The sequence below is a fragment of the Anopheles moucheti genome, chromosome 2, assembly GCF_943734755.1.
Source record: "Anopheles moucheti chromosome 2, idAnoMoucSN_F20_07, whole genome shotgun sequence".
Lineage (NCBI taxonomy): Eukaryota > Metazoa > Arthropoda > Insecta > Diptera > Culicidae > Anopheles > Anopheles moucheti.
In genome coordinates, this window is record NC_069140.1 from 49,316,095 (window position 1) to 49,338,317 (window position 22,223).

Sequence of the window (22,223 nt, forward strand, 5' to 3'; positions counted from 1 at the left end):
AACGGATGGAATAAAATATACATAAAAAAAACATTGAATCGAAAACAAAAGGAAACAGAAACAGAAACATTGGAAAATTTCATTGCAATGGAGGGGTGTGTGTTTCATTTGCAGTAAAGGATATCTTAATATGGCAGCACATTTGCACGGTGTATTGGGTGGCACTACAGTTATTCTTTGTTTTACATCAGCAGCGGGACGGCCATGCTTGCTGATACTTGATGCCCCCCCCCTAAACGCGTTCTTCCAGAGCATGAAATGTTTTGCTATGATGAAACAGTTAGTAAATTACACAGTACAGTTAGCGACACGATCAAATGCGATGAGCAAGTTAAACTATCAGTTAAACGTAGCCTAAATCTATGCAAAATAACGAAAGGAACGACCACACCACGTACTGGTAGACTTGTAAACATCCACGCCGAACATTGTTCAACAACCAATGGGAACGTACAAACAAACGAAAAGGACTTTACAGTAAGGGAGCCACAACGGGAGCCGCAAAACCGTGCCCAACAACGTGCATTAAATCTCTCTCTAATCGTCGTCCCTTTGTTCCGTTTTAGTAGTTGTTTGTGGTTTTGTGTTAAATACTATTAGGCTAAGAGCTATTTCTCCTTTTTCTTCTTTTCTTTTGCCTTTCAATGAGAATCATATTCTTTTCATACGAAACAACAGAAAACAAATGCATCCTAACTACGATCATGTTGCTTCGGGTTGCTTCTGTTTGCTGCAACACCATTAGCATCCCTTAGTTATGTACTTTCCATTCTATTACATCTAAAGTATGGTTTACCCCTTAAGCTTAAGATCATGTAATTCTTTAATCTTCTACATCGTATTCGCCTTCTTCTCTACTGGTATCGCTTTGTGTGATTCTTCGCCTTAGTACACCCATTTTGTTTGCACTCACTTGTGTCTTACAACTATCGTAAAGAGAGAAATAGATAGAGAGAGAAAGAGAGAGCGAGAAAGAGAACACACTGCATGTAGTACATACACGTGCGCCTTTCGGCCACTGGCTTTGATGGTACAGCAATTCAACACTCAAAAATGTTTTAAGTTTCCGATAAAAATACCACTAAACACTAACGCGGGGCTGTCTGCTGAAGATGCTGAACAGCCCCACACATCTAGTGGGAACACTGTGTGCCGACATGGTGCTGTTAAGTGCGTAAAGGCGAAGATTAACCTTGGGACACGAGTTAGTGTAGTGGAAGAAGACAGGGGAGGCGTCGGAGGTTTGTGGAAGGTATACATTGATAATGATTTTCGATGATTTTCATCATCACATCATGCGCAATAGTAATCGTGTTTTTTTTTTCATCGTTCTTCCTTTCTTACCTTTGACAATCCCAAACCCAGATCAGATCAGAGTTCGCACAGTTCCCCCGCGCGGATCGCGCGTCGATCATGTAAAATTTTAATCAATTTGTTAGATTACCTACTGCAAGGCAATACTTAAAAAGTATGCAGCTTAGCTCGATTTGTCGCTCCAATCTTGTTCCAATCAATCTGCTCTGAGGCCGCTCAGTGTTTTCTTTTTAAAAAAATATATGTATATGTAAGGGTTTTCTTTTTTGTTTGCATTTTTTTTTATAATTTCCTTTCCTTGCTTCCCGCTTTGTTCGCTTCGAGTTTTTCGCTTTGTTTTTCGTTGTTTGCTCCTATACGAAAAATGAGATCACAGTATTCTAAGAGATATAGAGATTATAAGAAAGAAAACGGTTTTGGGGGTTTCGATGGTGGTGATAGCTTGGCACCACATTTCACCTTTGAAGCCCGTTTGAGAAAATGATATTATTTTCCCCAATGGTTGACGCAGTAACGCCTAGGTGTCCAAACGACGCCACGGGCACACTTCCGATGAAATGAACGACGAAAGTAAGTGACATTTAACGGGCGAGTAAGATGACGAGTTTTAACATTCAACACTGCACGAATACCAAAAAAATGCCATCAAGTGCGTATCGAGTTGACCGTGTGGAAGTTCCAATGGCGAGTGCCTGGAGAAGGTGCGTAACCACACAATGATCACTGTTCGGTGGTGCAGAATTGAGAGCTTGAAGGTGCTAGAATTAGGACGTGTAAATACTGTTTTGCCAAGATGCGAATTGTAAATTTCACGAAACGCGTGCGTTCTCCCGCTTCTAAACAGTCTAGGTAGATGTGTATAAAAAACGTGAGCTTTTCGATCATGTTCTGTCCATTTGCTTATGTTACGTTATCATTTAGGGCTGCTATTGCATTTGCATGTGGTGATATATCCGGGTTTACTATTTCGTCAAACGGTATTGTGCGGATTGGAAATGGTCTCACTTGTTCTGGTGCTGCTGGTTTTTTGCTTCTGCTGGAGCTGCGAAGTTTCTCTGTTTTTGTTGCATAGATGGCTGACACCTGACCCGGTTTATGGCACTGCAAGTGAAGCGAAGTTGTTCGGGCTGCACCGTAAATCGTCAGTTTCGGCACGTTGCGTTTGCTATTTCCATCGTATACGGGTGGCCGGGGCCACCTTACTCCATCAGTAAAACAATCACATACGGTTGTCTGCCGTGCGGCGTGGACTGTTGCCCCACCGGCCGATGCACGGGAGAGCTGGAGGTGGGCGATTTTTGGACATTAGAAATAGCCTCCGTTCGACTGTTTTCACCGACATCCAGCTCATCCTCGGAATTCTCACCCGCCTCCTCCTCCATCTCCTCTGGTTCGGTAACTCCGTTTCGATTCGGTTCGGACGTGTCTTCGACGGTGGTATCTTCGTTGATGTAGCCCATGAACGGATCGTCGTGGACCAGCTCAATCTGGGGATCATTCAATCGCATAATATCGATCGACGAAAGCTCGGTCTACAAGCTGTTGTTGGCCGGGTTCGATGAGGACGATACGATCGGTATACCGGTGAGATCGTCATGCGTGAGCAGATGATGCGCGTGCAGCCCTGGATGTACCGGGTGATGTCCAAGCTGCTGCTGCTGCTGATGTTGATGTTGTTGCTGTTGATGGTGGTGTTGTTGCTGCTGCTGCTGCTGAGCGTGGTGGGTATGATGAGCACTGGAGGCACTGTTGTTGGCGCTGCTACCTCCGCTGCCGGAATTCTTCTCCTTCTTGATGCGCTGCTTCAGATGCACCTTGGCGTGGCGTTTCTTCTCGTCCGAGCGCGCAAACTTCCGACCGCAAATGTCACAGGAGAACGGCTTCTCGCCGGTGTGCGTACGGATGTGCGTCGTCAGGTGATCGGATCGGCTGAACGAGCGCATGCAGATCCGACACTGGAACGGCTTCTGTCCCGTGTGGATCCGGATATGTCGGGTCAGTTCGTCGGAGCGCGAGAACCGTCGGTCACAGTTTTCTACCGGGCAGGCGTACGGACGCTCGTGCACGGGCGTCTTGCTCGGTCGGTTCGGGTACTTCCGTGGCTTGACCGGCACCAGCTTCAGCGGCATTGTGCTCTGCTGGTAGACCTGCGAAAGGATCTCGTGGCCCTTGCTGGTGGCCTGGTTGTACTCAGCCAGCTGGACGGCATACTGGGCCTGCTGGGCGGCTTGGGCCGGTGTCAGCCCCCCGAGCTGGCTCGAGTCGGACGTGCAGGCGTTCGGTGTGGAATAGGGTTCCTGCTTCGGAATGATTGGCCCGACGGAGATCGGTGTGGAGGAGGGCCCGGGCAGGACGACCGATCCGTGCTGCGGGCTACCGACGTACGGATCTACCGGCGAGTCTAACCACTGATACTTCTGGCCCATGCCCAAACCTGCCTGGCCCTGGCGGCCGTACGCATGCATGTCCTGACTCTGCTGCATGTCGAGCGATCCGACGCAGCTGTTGTAGCTCGGCGGCTGCTTCAGGATGATGCTCGCACAGTCCATGTTCAGGCCGAGCAGCTCGGTACCGGCACCGTGCCCGTGGCTGTGACCTCGCTCATCACCACCCGTCCCGTAATGGTGCTGATGGTGCTGGCCGATCGATGGTGAGGTAGCCGAAACACCTTGTGATGCGCTAGTGGCTTGCGGGCCGAGCAGACCGAACATGGGCGCCTGGAATAGGCTCTTGTCCGGGCTCGGCAAACCCCAGCTGGCCGGACCCAAACCGGCCGTCGGTGACATCTGACCCGATCCCGGCATCACGTTGCCCGCCTGCAGTCCCATGCTGGGGCTAGCGCTCGACGTGAATATGCCCCGGTAAGAGATCTTGTTCTCGATCGCATCGGACGATTGGACACCGTCGTTGCTGCCGTGATGCATGTCGGCGCCACCCGTGACGCTGGCCAACCCGGCAACGCGAATCTGCCCGTGAAGTGAATGTTGCTGCTGTTGTTGCTGTTGCTGCTGTTGCTGTTGTTGTTGCTGCTGCTGTTGTTGTTGTTGATGCTGCTGCTGTGAACCGGACGATGGGTACATCGTGTTGGTACTGCTGGTATTGCTAGCCTCTTCCTCGTTGGCGATCGATTGCGGTGTGCTGCGCTCCTGCTTGGTGGGACTGCAGAGGCTGACGCACGGGCTGGACACCGTCTGTGGCTCCAGCGAGAGATCGTCCGATTCGATTGATCCTGCAAAACACGCAACGACACAGAAAAGCAGCGGAAAAGAAATGGTGTTAAGAATGAATCGTTTCGCATTTGCGGGAAGGTTAGGTTAAATGTGGTTGAATGATTATTCAAGGTGGTCCTGGTGATTGGTTTGTGTGAATCATATGCAAACGGTACGAATTTATTTCAAAGTGTCAGTGTTCGGAAGAAATTTTATAACAATCTGCAAACAAATCGTACAGAATTTTCATTCCAAACCTTTAGCTGGAGCGGTAAACCACGATCAATTCCGCCATATGGTTTTGGGTGTTTTATTTCCACGGAGGAACGATGGAACGATCAAAACACAAACGTTCCCCATTCTCTTCGATCACATGTTTCGGTTTGTGGCTTAATCGATTGTTCTTTGGCTGTATTTCGGCGTCCTACTCGCACAGACTCGCGTTTGCCGAGGTGAGCTCGTTTCTTTTATGCTATCATGGTTTGCATAAATTAACCATAAATTTTAATCGCACCCGCAATCATTATTGGTGTTTTTTGTTCTGGTTTTTTTTCCTCTGTTCTGGTTTGGTGTTGTATTGGTTCCCCCCTTTGGATTTGGATGACAGTTTTTTCTTCTTCTATGCTTTACCATTGAAAAGTTTTGAGGGTTATGTTTTTCACTTAGCAGATAAGATCAGCGTTACAACATTAGCAGTTTGAACGGAAATATGTTGAATACCTTTTTTGTACCAGTGCGAGAAAAAAAAACCCCGTCGTGTGGTAGAAACCCTTAAACCATTTAATAAATCATTGTATGTAAGCTACAGCACACATTGTACCAACTCTTGATCACTTTGAATTATGCTGTAGAAAGCAAAGCATGCAATTTTACTACCAGGTTCATATCATCACGTGGCAGAAACATTTTATTTTCGTTGTTCATTTTCACATGCCTGTTCAACTCTCTCCCGTTCGGCAGTCAATTTCAAGAATTCGGCAGTGAAACGTTTCTAGGTTTTGTCCAAAAAGGGGTTGTTAAAGGATAATTTTATGATCATACACGATTGGGTTTCATTTTGTGTGTGTTTCGCGGTACGAAATGTTGCACATCCACAAGCGCAACGTGCCAAACGATCCAACAGACGCCGGAACGACACGTTGCTCAGTCAGCGCCCGGTTCGGCTACCGGGCTACCGGGCATTAACATAAATCAGCAGAAATTGCTAATTAACGCTGGAAGGTTCTAATTAATATTTGTTGCCGTATTTGCGAGACGCTTTGGGAATTGGTTTTGCTCCAGCTGGTTTTTTTTTGGGATGCGCCACCGTTACCGGATTCAGGCGGTTCGTAACGAAATCTCCTGCTTGAAAAAAAATCCAGCGAGTTTCCGTCCCGGTTTTTGAAGTTTTTTTATCATTTTTTGGATGCTTCGGGCATATGATGAAATGTGCTCAGCGAGAGCGGTTTGTACATGCATGTTTTGAGCAGACCCTCGACCCGAAGGCCCTCGTTGGATGATCCAGTTGCACGATCCTTGTGCAGCCTGTTTTGATCTACAGCCACCACAGTTAGGGTAACACCGTAGATATCCGTAACCGCCGTCCGTGAATGCAATCAACCCCCAATCACCAACGACGGGCGGCCGGTTAATTTATGCTGATAGCGTAATTTATGTTTTCGGTACTTTCGCCTCGACGATCGATCGATCGATCGATCGTTGAAGGGAGAGAGAGAGAGAGAGCGAAAAAAAGGGAGAGCATATTTTTATTCGCTCGCTTTCGGGGTCTGATCCCCCCCGGGTGGCTGGTATCCCGCGGATCGCTACGATCGAACAGCGCATACGGCCGCGACGGGATCGCATAAGAGGGTGCATAAGTCAATATTGTGATGATGATGTCGATTTAACGCACGCACGCACGCTTCGCGTCGGGTCCAACGACGTGATCGGACCGGTGACCGGAAATAGTGATTAGCGTGGTGATTTGGGGTTTTTCTCTCGCACTCTCTCTCTCTCTGCTTTACCCGTCCATCGCCGATCACCTTTGAACTGGCCCCGCGGTGTTCGATTATGTTGGCAGGTTTGGTGAACCTCGCCTTTGGGGGGAATTTTTGGGACAGGAATTACACCGTCCAGTGCTAGTCACCCTTGTCACGGGGCGTGGAGTTAAGGTGTGAGCTGGCCCTCAAGCGACACAGGCTCCGAGGCACGGGGCTTGTTAGATAGCATTAGTGTCAAATCGAGGTAATGCTTAGCATCACTGACATGCTCATCGTTTGCCCTGTCAAGGCACGTATCGTACCCGTGGGGAGAGGGATTGGATCTGTCGACGTGTGTTTCAGTGCCTTTTCTTGAACGGAACCGTAAGTTGGGCGAGCCAGCACGTACCGCATTCTTGCCGAGGGTATAACACCTTCAAAGTTTGACGCGGGACATCGGGGATCTCATTCGAATGTCAATGTCATAGCCGTTGCTTTCGGTTGATGGGCGATACGGAACAAACATTAATTCTAACTGCTGTCAACGATTCTTCGTGTTGAAGGTTCTTGTTCTTTCAAAAAGTTTCATTTGAGTTTTCGGCCATTCGCGGGGGGCAATAGGGCTAGAGAGCAAAGAAAATGGTGCTAACCGTGCCCCGATCTGCAGAAAGCTCGTGCACAATAAAAATCAAAGTCAAAGTTGTGCATTTAATTGTCATCCAATGGCCAATGGCACGCCGAAGGTAAATTTCTGCACAACAGAATTCGTCTGATGGCATAAGTTTGTGGCTTTACTACGGTAGGCGATCCGTTATTCTACCACCTTTACTACGTACGTTGCGTACCGCCAGCGGGAGCATAGTGATCCGACATAATGCTGATTTATGCTACCATCTTCGAATGTCGCGCAACTCAACCTCTCTCTCTCTCTGTTGAAGCAATAGCCATCCTGTTCCAGACACTCCCGGTTGACTTCGTTTCGTTTCCGGCGGATTATTATTTATCGACTGGACGGCTCATCCCCGTCGTCATACTTCACCCGACCGATACGCGTTACCCTGCCCTGTTTGCGTATCGTACAGCTTCGTGATTGCCGGATTACTGCGGTTTTGGTAGCGTGGCCAAGCCTTCACGATTCACGTTCAAAACCGATCGATCTACTAAACCGGTGAGCTTCACTCCGATAGTTGCCATTAATTCTACGCTGCCATACGATCAACCACGAAGCACCGGGCTGGCGGCATGGGGAAAGCAAAGCCAGCACAGCAACAAATGAATCTGATTTGGAGAATCGGTGCGGAATCGGTCACTACCGTTTTTCGGTAGTTGGGACATTTATATAAACGTCCGCTGATTAATCTTGGGCTGTTAATGAGCCTCCGCGCACGATGGAAGGACCACACAGCGCGGCTGTGGTTCGAGAGCCAGGGGCAGAGGTGCAGGGTGTGATGCCGACGAAATGAATGGTTTTTTGATGTGGTTTGAGCGTTCTTATTTTATAAGTGTGAAACCACGTTCCGGCAGGGGAATGTGTCAGTCGCGAACAGGTTTTCTAACTGAAGGAATCGGGACGAGACGAGACGAGTCTTGGGCTTAATGATTTTCGAGGCCATTTCCAGGAACGTTAGATATGTTTAGGGCTTCTAGTCCGTAGTTGGAAATAAGTGCTCTAGATATGATTCCAATGTCTTATGCTATTGTCCCGTTGGCAACGAAAGTCTGGGAGAGATGGTGATGATGGTCATGAAACTTACCGGTAATCGGCGGTGGTTCTACGACCGTCGACGGTCCAAAGAACGACGGGATGTCCCCGGAGGTGGTTACGGGTGTATTGAGATCGCCGGCCTGTGCGTCTGTTTGCGATTGCGAATGATCGTCACCGGTGCCGGAGTGCAGGGTCGAGCTATCGTTCGAGTGATGACCGGCGCCACCGGTCGCACCGCTGCCACTCCCACCGGTACTCAGCAGGCTCAGATGCGGATGGTTATGGTGATGGTGGCTGTGACCGTGGGATGTATGCGAGGCGGTAACGCTCGTCGTCGCTGTCGTGTGCGTGGTGATCGCTGTCGAGCTGGCAGCACTGGCGATCGCCGATGAAACAGCCGACGATGAAACAATCGTACTGGCGGATGAATTGTGCTGATGTTGCTGCTGTTGCTGCTGTTGCTGCTGCTGCTGTTGTTGCGTTGCCGAATGATGATGGTGATGATGGGGCTGATGGTGGGCAAGGGCCGTCGCAGTGCTGACCGCCGTTTGATGATGGTACGGGTGGTACAGGTGATGGTGATGATTGTTGTTCGGTGTCGTCGTGCTGTTGTTGTTCAGCCCGAGCGAGGTGGTCGTGGTGCCCGTCTTGAACAGGCCGCACGTATCGAAGCTCAGCACGTTAAAGTGTGCTGCGGCCGCCGACTCGGTCAGCAGGAATGTGTGATGCGATGGCGCAACCAACGTTTCTAGCCCTTCCATGATCATGGCAGCTGCTGGTGGTCCAGGGGCAACGCCACCTATCGGAAGAGAAAAGGGAAAAGGGAAGAAAGATGAGAACTCTATCCACATTCAATCATACGATCGATCTCAATAGCTGAAAATTGTTTTGCAAATATTATTCACAGCATCGCCATACGATCACAATGACCTCCCGGATCTACATCACTTCGGCCAGAATGTAGATCAATTCCGCTATTCCCTACTCAAACTAGAACTCAAACAAGGCTCCCCGCAATGTTCCCCTTCCATCCCGTCCCGTGGTTTGCTCCGGTGAGGGGAAAATTAATTAATTAAATGTCATTAAACAATTGACACCGTGACACTACGAGCAACTAATTCAGCCGCGGCCGCGCTGTCTACTGCCAGCTCGCGCTGCAATTGTGCCGCCTTTTTCCAAGTGTGTGCACCATAACACATGGGCAAGCATTATGATTCCGCAACGCAGCCAAAACCATAAATGGATGGCCATTAGCGCAGTGTGGCCGGTACGGTGCCTTCGGGGTAAATCCGATAGCAACGCAACATTTGTTTTGTTCATCTAACGTTATACTGCACCCTTCAGAGGTCCGCGGGGCATTCAGGGTTTTTGGACGGCAACGTACCCCGTTCCCGCGAAGATGCTGCTAATGTGCCCAGTTAGGGTTAGATGGTGAATTGTTCAACGCTGTCAAAAACGATGACACTCGTGATCTTGACGAATTTGGTAGAGGAAGTGTGGCGTAGTGTGGTGTTGATCTACTAATCCGTGTGATCCAGACATTTCGGCATGAGGTTGTGTTTTCTAAATCGCCATTACAGATGTTGACTAGTCGATTGGTGGGGGGGGGGGGAGGGAAAGATCACTGGTTCATGGGGGTTGACGTAGTGTTAATCGAGATGATTTTGGTTTGTTGGCTACCGGCCGCTGGAATTGATAAAACAGACCTTTTTCTCCGCTGCAGGGTAGAAGCTGCTGATCTTGGAAAAGATTTTTTTCTAAAGACACCACGCTTATGTAGAAATTATTCTTCAAGGTGTGTGCGACGACGCGTACACAGCGGCATGGACAGAAATGTTACAATGAACAGTCAAATTTATAGAACATAAAGGAAATGTTTATACAATAAAAATAAAACATCAATAGCAACGATTGAACCTGAGCGTGGCAATGGCACAAACGCAACAAGCGACTATTGAGCATGGAAGCAAACGGAGAATCAAGAAGAAACGGAACGAAGAATGGTTCGATAGTCCAAAACGGACGCAACAACGGACGCGCTGGTAAAAAGTGGTTTTTGGATTGTAACCAGCAAAAAGAATGGATAAGAGGACATGACAAGAGGTTGCTGCTCGGTTGCCGAAAGGAGCGCAGGAGTGGTTGCGGTTGGTGGCCCAGGCTAGAAACAAGAACGACGGCGAGAGAGAAACAGACGAACGAGCCCGCGCGCGCGCGCGCCTTCGCGCCATAGAAGTGTCAAAATAAACGTATTAAATTTATAGATTTTATTCCACCCGCTAGGAGGACAACTGGCGTTGATGATGGCGTTGATGATGAAGGGTACGGCATTCCTGCCAGCTTACCCAAAGGGGGGGGGGGGGGGTGCAGTGTACGTGTGTTTGAGTGCCTTTCCGATTCGTTATTATCGGTCACCTCGGGTCGGGTTGCTCGAGCCCATGCCCAGGGTTCTTTACCGAGCATGGGTTTCCCGGGCCCTGTCTTTCGAGTGTGCTCTCCTTCGACTGGGTGTTCTTGTTTTGGGCTTTTACACCTCTTCGCTAGATTTTTGTTCTCTCCCCCCGCGTTCCCGGGTGGAGATTATAAGCATTATGAACAACGCGAACGACCGAAACGTCGGCTACGATCCACCACGACCGATCGACATCGACCTGGCAAATGAAATCATCAACATGTCTTGTTGGTGGTGTGCATTCTTCCGACGCCTTGCGCCTGGAGTCTCTTCCTGTATTGTATTGTTTAATAATATGTGACAGACCGAGATTCCGAGGGCGATCGGCTGGTAGACACCATCGGGGCGAACAGTGCTTAAGCCGACGGCATTCCCTGTTGCAAGATTGTCGTCTGCCCCTTGGGGACCGGGAGGGGTTATGGATGAGATTTTCGACCCGAGATTAAGATAAGATTTAAGTGAAACAGATTGATTCTCTTTTTGTTGCCGTTGTGCTTGCTATTCATGGTGCCGGTACGGTGGTCCCTTTCAAAGGGGGGGGGGGGAAGGAGCGTAAGATGCGCGTTCGGGGAGGACATGTTTAGCCACAGGTTACGATCAATATTCACACATCGGGAGGTACCACCTGAGAGTGAGAATTCGTTTCCTTTCGATGGCATGGAACTGAGGTGATAAGCTTATCTGATCGTACAAAACTGGTTGGTTCAACCGGTTCTCATTGTCGAGAGATAGGACGATTTTATCTGATAATTTTGATTTACCTTAACTATCGACTCACATATTTATCATATTCGTGCAGTAGGGGAGTGTTTTTCCCATGTATAAGTTTTCTTTAAAGTAATATTAGTTAACGATTAACTGGCTCGTCACATCGTAATATTAAAATATTTAATTATTCCCTACTGAGGAAATGAATTCGTTTTATGCTGTTAATCATAAATCTTTGGTATCATCGTATACGAAATGTCCTTTGGTGGAGAGAAATAAAATACTAGTCGACAAGTTCCTAGATGTTGGCCATTACCGGGTCTTTTGGGTGAACATGCGCACATGTAACTGTGTAAATGAGAGACGGGCAGGACTCTGAGATAATAAGCAGAGTATCATCGAATTCTTTCCGTAATAAGCCTATTGAAAATTATTTATCACTGCAGGACATTGCAGACATATTGGTTTTCCTTCAATAGTCCCATATTCAACATCTCTCACTGGATAATTCTGTATTGTCGCCAAAGCGAGGAAAAATAACTTGTTGCTCCGGAAGGAAAATCGAACATACTCGCAACAGCCCTTCGACCGTTCGACTGCGTTCAATATTGAAACCGTAAAGAAAAAAAAAAAGAATCAAGAAGTTAGGCGAGAAACAAAGTCAACGAGCAGAAGAAAACATGAACGATAAACCATGCCGCCTCATAAATCCCAGGCGTGCCCTATCAATTCTTTCCATTCTCCTTAACCAGTGATTACTTGGCTGGTGGAAATTGAAAGTACAAACATGGGTGGATCGAGTGAAAAAAGCCGATGTCCCCTTTTGCTACCGGCCGGCAACGATGTTGCCCATCGTTTGTTGTCAGTCGGACACCGCTGCCGCCGATGTGTTTCCGCGTCCTGTCGTTATAGTGTTTGTTAATTATCATTAACACATTCGGGGTCTAGTGGCTTCCGAGACGATTTTCTCTCTTCCCGTCCCAATCGATGCGATGACCAGCAGCTGCCCGGGTAGGCGTGAGAAAGCGACAAAACCCGAGAAACATATCAACGATCAGCGCTAAAGCTATTGCTGACATAGAGAGGTTGTGTGTCGGAAATGTTTTCCTATTGCGAATATTGTGGTGGTGAAGTTTATCCATTGCACAATCGTTCTATTGTAAAGTTCGCTTTTAATTGTCTACTATTGCGTAAAGGTTTTCTTCAAATTTAAAATTTATATAATTGTTTTGTTATTCAAATTAATTCAACTATAACGATAAAAGCTAACGACCTCAACAAACGTTAAGTGATTAACCAAAAAAACAAAATCCATTCGATGATAGCTCCCAAGGGAAACCCATTCGATAAGCAACGATCTACAGTCTAAAAAAAAAGGCATCAAACTGGACAAAAATCCCGCCGGCACGCAACAACAGTTGAGCGCAGACAAACTGACCGTCTGATTATCACAAATCGCGTGTATTTTGCAGTTTAATCGGTACATGATTCATCGCCCAGCCCAGCCAAAGGGGTCCATGTGCGGTCGGTGCGGTATTTGTTTGTGATTTATTTAGCGTCGTGTTGTGGTTGTGCGGCTGATTCGAGCTGTGCGTTGCTGAAATTTTCCAACAACCCTCCCGACCGGAGCGAAACCGGGCGTCCCGGGTGGTGGTTGTACCGACCGGAGAGATCATTCTATTCTGGGACTCGGTTCGCTAAATGATGACGTTTAGCGGATGGGATGGTCCAGCACGTGAGGGGGGGGAGTTTGGCGGTGAAAATACGCCGAGGAAATTTAATCTTTGTTCCACGCTTCATTTGCCCGTATCGTAAAACCGGGCACAAACGCACACATATCATTACCGTTTGGGTATGCGGCTTGCGTATTCTGTCAACATTTTCCCATTTCCAAGCGGGATGACTCTGTGTCTGGGCCGAGTTTTCCATTGCAGTTGAAAATAAGCAACAAAACGCTTCTTTTTTTCACTTTTTGTGTCATCTTGCGGCTGCAGTGTGCCGACTGACTGTTTGAGCATTTAAACAACCATCTAATGAGCTGCCAAAATGGCATCTTCAACGTTTAAAGCATTCCGTTCCGTTCCGTTCCTGTACCTTAACGACGCGTAACAAAATACACGTTAAGGGCTTCCACTGTGCCATAATTATGCCCAAACGTTCAGATGGAATTGGAAACACTTGCTAATACATAAAACCCTGCTATTCAGTGGTTTCATGTCGCAAAATTACCGTCGATAAAAATAAACACACATAACCCATTTTGCAGCAGTACAATGGCGATATCGCATCTAAAAGCGAAATCGGTCCCACCGTCATCATGGGGGGTCGGAAAAAATACATTCTCATTCTCATTTCCCAAAGGCTCACTCCGTGACGTCACAGCGTAACGAAACCGCACAAGGATATGATCGAAAACAACGAAAACCAGCAGCAGCAGGTCCAGGCGCGCTTTTATGAATGAAAATGCCCGGCCTTTTTTTTCCTTTCGTGCAATCGTTTCCCTTTTGTTTGAGTCGAACAAAAACAAGCGACTGAGAAAGGAATGAAGAAAAAAGGGTCTTTCAAAAAGACACAAGAAACTTTCAGCGAGAGAGAATGAAAAACAAAAACCATCCCAAGCTGATAATGGTAAAGATTGCGCAATTCCGTCAAAGTTTCAGATGCTGTAAAGGATTGGGTTGAATTGGGAGAGACGGAAGAGGAAAAAACGCCACAAAGGAAAACATACGTTTTAGCAAAATTAAAAGCCGCATTTTTCTTTGAATTCAAAATTTGTTGCTTTCAAATAAACCAATTGCAACGGAAGATAAAATTCCCTGTTTTCACAGAGATGTGTGCAACGAAAGGGAAGCGGGCTGTTGAAAGGAAATTAACTCCAGCAATCGAGGGAAATTTCCGGGCGCCATTATGCGCCCTTGTGTGTGTGTGTGTCAGTGTGAAAAATCGCGTGAATGCGCAGAACGGTCGACCTTGAGGTTATGTCACGCTTGTCGTGCCGCTTCTGCAAAATTGTTATCCAGTTCTAGCCCTTCTCGCCACGGAAACTCCATCTGCTTCCCCTACCCTTTCCAACGGTTTCCCATTCTTCACTGCGACTGCGTGCGCTTTCCCGAAATGGGTGGTGAAAAAGGGAGAAAAAAAAACGCCGATGAGAGATAAGGGTCGGTGGTATCGGCTTCGTATCATCGGGGCCGGGATGGGCGTCTTCGCGGTTCGCCAACTCGGCTCAATTTCATTCATAAGTTCAGTTTCATTCATTCTGCCAACGGAACCCAAGCGGCCGGTGTGATGGTTTGGATGGTTGCTAAGGGCAACCTTTCGCCAGGTTCACCCATCACCCATCACCATCATTATGTGCCATCGCCGCGCAAACGTTCTGCTTCGTCCTAGCAACAGCAGAACGCTCGCCCCCCAAGTTCGTGGCCGGGCGAAGGTTTTCCATTTTTTTTTTCGTGTTGGGCTTTCGATGAAAAGCGCAACATTCTGCTTCCTCCAAAAATGGGTGTGGTGGTAAGTGCACGTTCGGGGTAGAAATTAATCGATTCCACGTTGGGCGATGAAATGTTCTGCGCCAATTGTCTACATTTAGTTGGCAATTTATCGGTTTTTAGGAAGAAAAAGCACGAAAATTGCATCCCAAAGATCGAAGTCACGCTCATAACGCATTACCTGGAGACGGTTCCGGAACGAGAAGAAAGTTTGAAACGACTATGCGTTTCAGCGTGGAAGCAACGGTGCTTCCGGGATCGATTCGCCCTGTCGTTTGCTCTATGCACTGCACTGACGCTGAACTTTGCCCTTTTTCAACGGTTGGGCGCGTTCTGTCTGTACCGTTTGCGCTGTTGCTGTTTTACTTATTTTCCTTTTCCACCAAACAAACACATACACACACACACACACACACACACACGCACAAACACACACTAGCGTATCGCGATCAGTTTAACACTTGCTTATATATTTGCATGGCACAAGAATTTTATTATTCGCACTGGAAACGTTTCTCTCACGAGCTAGAAGAACCATTTTATTATGTCACGTTCACTGCCGGATTATTGCAGAATCTGCCGCTTTAAAACGTTATTCTAACAGCGCGTTGGGATTTGAACTTGATTTGGGTTATGTTTTTTTTTTCTCTAAATTTTCATCCCTTTTTTTCTTGATCCAAGAGATGCCAGGTACATTCAAAACGGGAAGGACATTCCTCACTCACTCATTCGCGGGACACTTTTGCGGGAGCGCTTCAGGCAAATGTTTTCAATAAAATAACACGGCGAGTTGCTAGTTTGTAGTAACAATTTTGCACAACATTTGACACTTTGTACTTTTGTGTAAGAATTTCTGGGAGTTGATCAGCTGCGTGAGTCTAACACATGGCACCAAACATCTTCTGCTCTACCACTGCTTGGCATACACTTTCCACTACGTTTGCTTTCAAGTCACAATTGTAAAGAATGCTGTCTCTGCACCGTTTGTGGCTCTCCGAACACCGAACTGCTGGTGCAGTACTACCGACGGGATTTATCACACACTAAAACCGCACTACAAGAACGGCCGACACACCGAAAAAGGGATCGCTTCTGTTCACGTTTCGGTTGTTTGGCTTTCGTTTTCACTTCACCGTGTGTTGGGGCCTCACTGTTTGAACGCCTTCCTTCCGAACGGACTCGCACTGACCGACTGGTTGGGGCGAACTGAACCAAGAAAATCACCACCACGGGAGGCACGACAAACCTTTGCACTGCTGCTGCGTCGGCCTGTACGCTTTTCCTCCACTGCTGCTGCGTCGCGGTACTCGGAAATTTTCCCAAAAAACCACAAGGCGTACCCGTGCGTGCGGGCGTGCGAAGATTCGATTCGAATGTAAATCGTCGAGGGGGCCTCGGTTTGTGTGTTTGCGGGAAGCGAAAAAACCCACCGCCCGTGTGTCTGAACGCGCGGAACGATCGCAATGTATTGAAGCGCGCTCGGTCGTAGCGGTTGAGTTTTATGAATGAAATGCATCTAGCGCGACTCGCCAACACGCACACAGTGCCAGGTGCCGCGTTGTCGAACGGGTTTTTTTTTTCTAGCGGTCGCGAGAGCGGGAGATCGAGGGCGAAAAGGGCCGATCGTAACGCACCAATCGATGGGGCGCTTGCTACTGCGCCGGCTCGCAATTGGTCGACACGGTATGAATGAACTTGGACGCTTGTGGATGATGCGTGAGACAGGGCAATCGCTGGGTTGCCGCGATACGTGCGTTCCGACCGTTACCATTTTCGAGAGGGGAAATGCTGTAAGACGTCACTCACACACATAGAGCAAACGGGGAGTATACAGTGAGCATCGCGACTGTCGTGAAGACTTCCGTTGGCTCCCCCCGATGCGTTCTGTAATGTGCGTGCGGTTTCGATGTGTCTGTTGGGGGTTGTTGATTCCGCCACTCACACTTCGATAACTCTACGCAACGTATCGGAACGTTTGGGGTGGTATAGGTAGCTCCCCTGTTCTGCACATCCTACATCCCCATCGCACCCTACAGTTTCTCAACCCCTACTGTTTAAAGTGGATATACACAGCTCGAAGAAAACATTTCTTTCCTTGAGATATTCTCTTCATCTCTCTTGTCGGATTTTTTTTCCCTGGTTCGATATCGGTCTCCTCTGCCCGTATCCAACCGCTCTCTCATACACGTTTGAGGTCATCATCGTCAACACAGCAATGACACTCGGCACGCGTCTCCTTTTTGTGTGTGCTGTGTTGTGTTTTGTTGATTATTTCCCTTTTTTTGTTGTTGCTTTCCTCTCTCTCTGTGTGCTGCTTCGATCCGCTCTTTGCACAGTTTTTCGCTTCTTCGCAAAGTTTCTATCCTTCTTGCGTGTGCGTTTAGTTTAGACGGTGGAGAAAACGCATGGAAAAGCGGAGCATCGTCTGCTGGGCTGGGGGGCTTTGTTACTGTTACAGCAGCCTGTTGCTTTTTTGCTGTGAAATGGTTGGGAAAAGTGATTTTTAGAACTGTTTCTTAGGTGTTACTTCCATCAAATACACCTTTAAAAATGTGCTGCAAAAATGCTAAAGACTGTTCAAATGTACAGAAATTGTGTATTTAAGCTGCGATAGAAACAAATCTTGCTTAATTCTCATTTTTGCCAATGCAGTCTTTACAGTGATGCGTTAAGTTCATAATTATTGCAGCTTTGTGAAACGGACCAACAAAAAAAACCTTATAACATTGATGACAGTAATAACATTATGTAAATGGACTCGTGGAACTTTGCATCGAAGGTACAAAAGGCAAACAGGAAAAACCGACATGAATGAAGTAAGAAAAACCGACGCGATGAGCGTCCTTTAAGGGGAGTGATCAAAAGAAACTTGCCGACGGTATTGCTGTGCCAGAAATTTGTACAAGATGCACATGGCTAAAGTCTCATTCTTTACAAGACGTATTCGACTTTGGTGAGGAATTATATTCGTATGGAAGAATAATGTAAAAGTTATGTTAAATGACTATATCGTGCTGGTGATTGGACAAGAACGATCAATTGTCAAGATGTATTTTAACTGGATCTTATTGAAAAGCATGTTACAGAGAAAAGTATCAATACTTGTCCAATATTAAAAGAAATAAAATCTTGTGTTGATTAATGTGTCAAATAACACTAAGCTTAAGTTATTTTAATCAATTATTTGGAATATGGAAAGTTTATTCTGAGAAAGAAAGTGAAAGTGAACCAACGTTTTACATTCTAGGGAAATATTCCTCTCTGCTTTAATGTAAAATTAATTGTTTTGTAACATTTTTCTTCTATATGTTTGACCAAAAAACAACAGAAAACTCTTGGTAACATCTAGCGTCTAAGTGTCACATGCAGCGATGTAAGTAAGCGGAACTGTCCGTCAGAAATGATGCGTAAGGGGAGAACGAAAGGCCACCGTTTGATGGGTCGCCTATCGTGCACCGAGAGTGACCGAAACAGCGACCATCTTGCGACCAGCTTAGTAATCACCCCTGCGAACCTCCCAACCCGTTCGCTCGAATGCGTATCGTTTGCTCTCTTTCGCGCTAGTGTGCTTTGCAAGGCGCAAGGCGCTGTAACGTAACGCTGGCGTACCAGATGGTACCAAAAACTGGCAAATTGGATCCTTCCCGTGGGTTTCCGCACGGGGTGACCGGCCCAGGTGACGGTACGCACGGTAAACAATGGATCCTGCGCCGGTCACTGGCGGTCACCGCGACCGACCACGGCCAAAAGGACATCGAAAGCGGGGTGGTGCGCACTTTCATCGGATCGTACCGTGCCGGCCGGATGCTGTCAACTTGCCCGTGGATGCCAAACCAGACGGCGGCAGGCGATGGAGGTGGCATGGGCATGGCGAACGAGTGTGGATTTATGCCACGGTGCGGAGAAAAATGGTTCGCTGTTATGTAGATTGGCTTTCGGTTTCCCGCGGGTATCCCCGTGCACGCTTCCGCATCGTCGAGGCCGCGCACGTCTCGTCTTGCAGCGCCGATCAGCTTGTTTTATCATGCATGGAAAACGATCAACCCCGCACCCCCCCCGGGAGGGGGGAGGGGGGGAGAGGCTGCAGCGGTGCTGATGATGGTTGCAGCAGCATGCATATGAGCTTGGCTCAGAGCGAAACATATGGTCGGTCCGGCCACGATGCGGCTTTATTTTTCAGAACGAAGCGAATGGCAAATGTGATTGGATTACGCCTGGCGAGGCGACGTTGTGCGACGTTGGAGTGTTTTCTATTTCGAGGTTGCGTTATCAGTCAGGCTCTAGGGATACTAATAAGCACTCGAAAACCTCGACAAGAAAAGATCATCAGTCTCATTTTCAAGGATGATTTTAAATCGAAACGATTCTGCTGGAATATAATTTTGGACATTCTCCAAATACTCACTGAAAACTCCATTAATTAAAAATGAATTTGAAGTATAAATAGTTCCCAAGATATTCACACTATTATTTGGAAGATTCGAGTACCTTCATTTTTTTCCGAATCAGGGAGCTATATCGTTTATGCTTAACATTTAGAAAAGCAATTTAAAACAAGTTTACACAAATATCTTAACTCTTTAATGATGCGAAAACATGATCAATCATTATTTTCCTATTTGTTTGAAATTTGTACAATAAAGTTACTGTGCTGTCGATAAATATAGGAAATCTTCGTATCTGCTAATTCCACGCACATCAGATACCTTCTATTCCGGAGACTATCTGTAATTACCATAAATTGGTTCTCACTCAATACGAGGCGCTTGAAGCCTCTCCGTTGTTGAGGCTGTTTGGTAAGGTAAGTAAATGTTCATCTAAGTGGACAGTTTGCACCCATAACCGTTACCATCCATAAGCGTGACAACTTTTGCTGCAACCCATTGACGATTACTGCTGATTTTTATCCAGCCACACATATCTCGTTATGGGGCAAAAGCAAATGTACCAAGCATCCACCCCGTATGGGGGTGTACATTGATACATACACACACACACACACACACATACACGCATGCATGTTTCGTTCTTCGCTCGGTCAATCTCGTACCGCGCATATGAGGCACAATTCGCTGGGTTGCACAGCGTCCCAGTAACGACGCGCCACGGGCCCGACATAATGTATAAATTGCACCGCATATAGTGTAAGATAGCGGCAAAAAAAAGAAGCATGCAGGCGTAGAGCCACGCGCTTTATCGTGCGAGCATGCCGATCTTGTGGACCGCTCGACCCGGCCCGAACGGAGACTGCCAACACCACGGCGGTGAGATATGGTAGTGGGGTTCGATATTTATTGAAGATAGTAATATCATTATCGTAATTGTTGGTGCTTTAAAATATTTGAGCGATAATAGATTTAATGATTTTAACCCTGCCCGAGATTGCACGGGTAAGGGGTGGCCAGCGGTGTAACGATGCGTTTGGGGGCTACGACCCAAACGTGTCTTCCCGTGGTTTTCCGGTTTCAGTTTGCCGCCACCCCCCTCCCACCCTGCCAACGGCGGGCGGGCATTGGCCGACAGGATTATGAGGTGATAAAATTGGTTGTTTGTTTTCTTAGTTTTGTTTCAAGCCCTGGTGCGCACGGCTGCTGCTGCTGCTGCCACTACTGGCCCGCTTACCGATCCTACCATCTGCCGCTTTATTGATCGTTTCCTTCCTCGAATGACAGCGATTGATAAATCTTTTAACACATTTGCGTACAGTGTTGCGCCAGCGGTTTCATCTTGCGCGATCGCAGGATCCGTGTTGATGGGTGCGGGTGCCTTGTGTCACGATCGCGCCTCCCCCCCGCGAACATGGTTCTGGGAGCAAGTTTTTTGTTTTTGTTTTGGGTAACAGAAAACGGTATTGTTTCGGAGTTCCGATGGAGTATCGCTTATTTCACAGGGACAGCGACATAGCGCCGCGATAGCCAAAATTTTTGAAACAGCTTAAGGCCACAAACTAAGGCCGCGAGCGTGTGGATGAATAATTTGGTGTTTTGAGATATCGTTACCGGTTCGAAGATTGGCAACGGTGCCTCCCGCCCAATGGGGGTACTTTCTTTCTCTTTCTTTTATTTTCTTTCTCTCTCTCTCTCTCTCTCTTGTGTCTTCGTTTTCCGGGGCGGTTGTAAATAAATATGTTTACTTTTGACACAATGCATTAATTATGCTGGCTAGTTTCGAGGGCGACAGTAGGATCGATATTTTAATGTGTGCTGTTTCTCGCCTCGTTTTCAACCAATTTGGCCGCAACCGTCACATTTCGAAACGTACACCGCTGTGTGTCTGGCGCCGTCAGCCGTCAGTTGGGGCTGTTTTGTTGTTATCATAATTTTAACGATTTCTCACTTTTCTATCAGCCTGGCCGAAGATGGAAGATATTGCTTTATCGGCTAATGGAAGGATCACATGATCGGTTTGTGGGTTTAGGGGAAACATTTAATATCTTGATTAGGGAAGTCCGTTCTTGTTGGGATTTTTCATGAAATACATCCGGAAGAATGTTGTGTTAAATCCAATATTGGTGATCACGAGACAAAAATTGATGCCTACTGCAAAAATTGGTGACTTTGGACAAAATTTAACGGCAACAACTGTAAACAATCGAACCCTATACCAATGAATTATTCAATGTTGTAGATGTTGAGGCATAAACTTTTAATATATTTCAGCTTAATGTGATATTTTAGACGACTAAAACCACGAATAAGGCATTCAATATCGAAGGACTACGTTCGAAAGACGTGTTCTTTCTATGACTTTGGCTTGTGGATATTGTTTATAAAAATTAAGAGTATATCGAGTAAATTGAAGCTCGAAATGACCGAATAAACAAAACTGAGCTTAAAATATTTAATATATTACAATAAATAAGTTAATAACAGTAGTAATGCTGAACCATAATTTTCTATATATTTTTCCACTGCCACGCACTGTAGGACACTTTTTATTATTAGGATTAATTATGATTAAGATATGTTGCTTAATAGCAGTGCATCAAACACCATAGTATGGAACAAAATAAAACATTCCATCATAAACAACCACCTTCTTCCTAATCCAATGACATAGTGTCAACGGTAAGTACGCACTGTGCAGAAACGAGCAGCGGCTATGTATGCGTCCGGCCACTAAACAAACAATTCCATCCCCCGAGTTCCACCCATCATCTGCCCATCGGTTCCGCTATGGAATACCGCACGGTGGTGGTAGATCGCTAAAAATAGCCCACCGACGTAGTGGATACGTTCCTGTGTTCGCTAAAAATAAAACTCATGTGCAGCGTTGTGCTTAAGCGGTTGTAGCGGTTTGTTTGTTGGCCGGGGCAGTTAATCACCGTCATCAACACCAATTGCGACGGCCCTTCGCATTCGGGAAAGGAAGTTCACTCCAGCCTTCACTTTC

At 46.9% G+C, this 22,223-nt stretch overlaps 1 protein-coding gene across 1 annotated transcript in view; it reads right to left on the reverse strand.

Annotated features, from left to right (window-relative positions):
* Positions 1 to 2,846: 2,846 nt before the first annotated feature.
* LOC128310747 (serine-rich adhesin for platelets) overlaps positions 2,847 to 22,223 on the reverse strand; it is a 67,258-nt gene continuing 47,881 nt past the window's right edge. The window contains exons 4-5 of the mRNA XM_053047462.1: positions 8,236 to 8,985; positions 2,847 to 4,543 (exon numbers count right to left, since the gene is read on the reverse strand). Coding sequence (XP_052903422.1) covers positions 2,847 to 4,543; positions 8,236 to 8,985 — 2,447 coding nt within the window. The remainder of the gene's footprint in view (positions 4,544 to 8,235; positions 8,986 to 22,223) is intronic.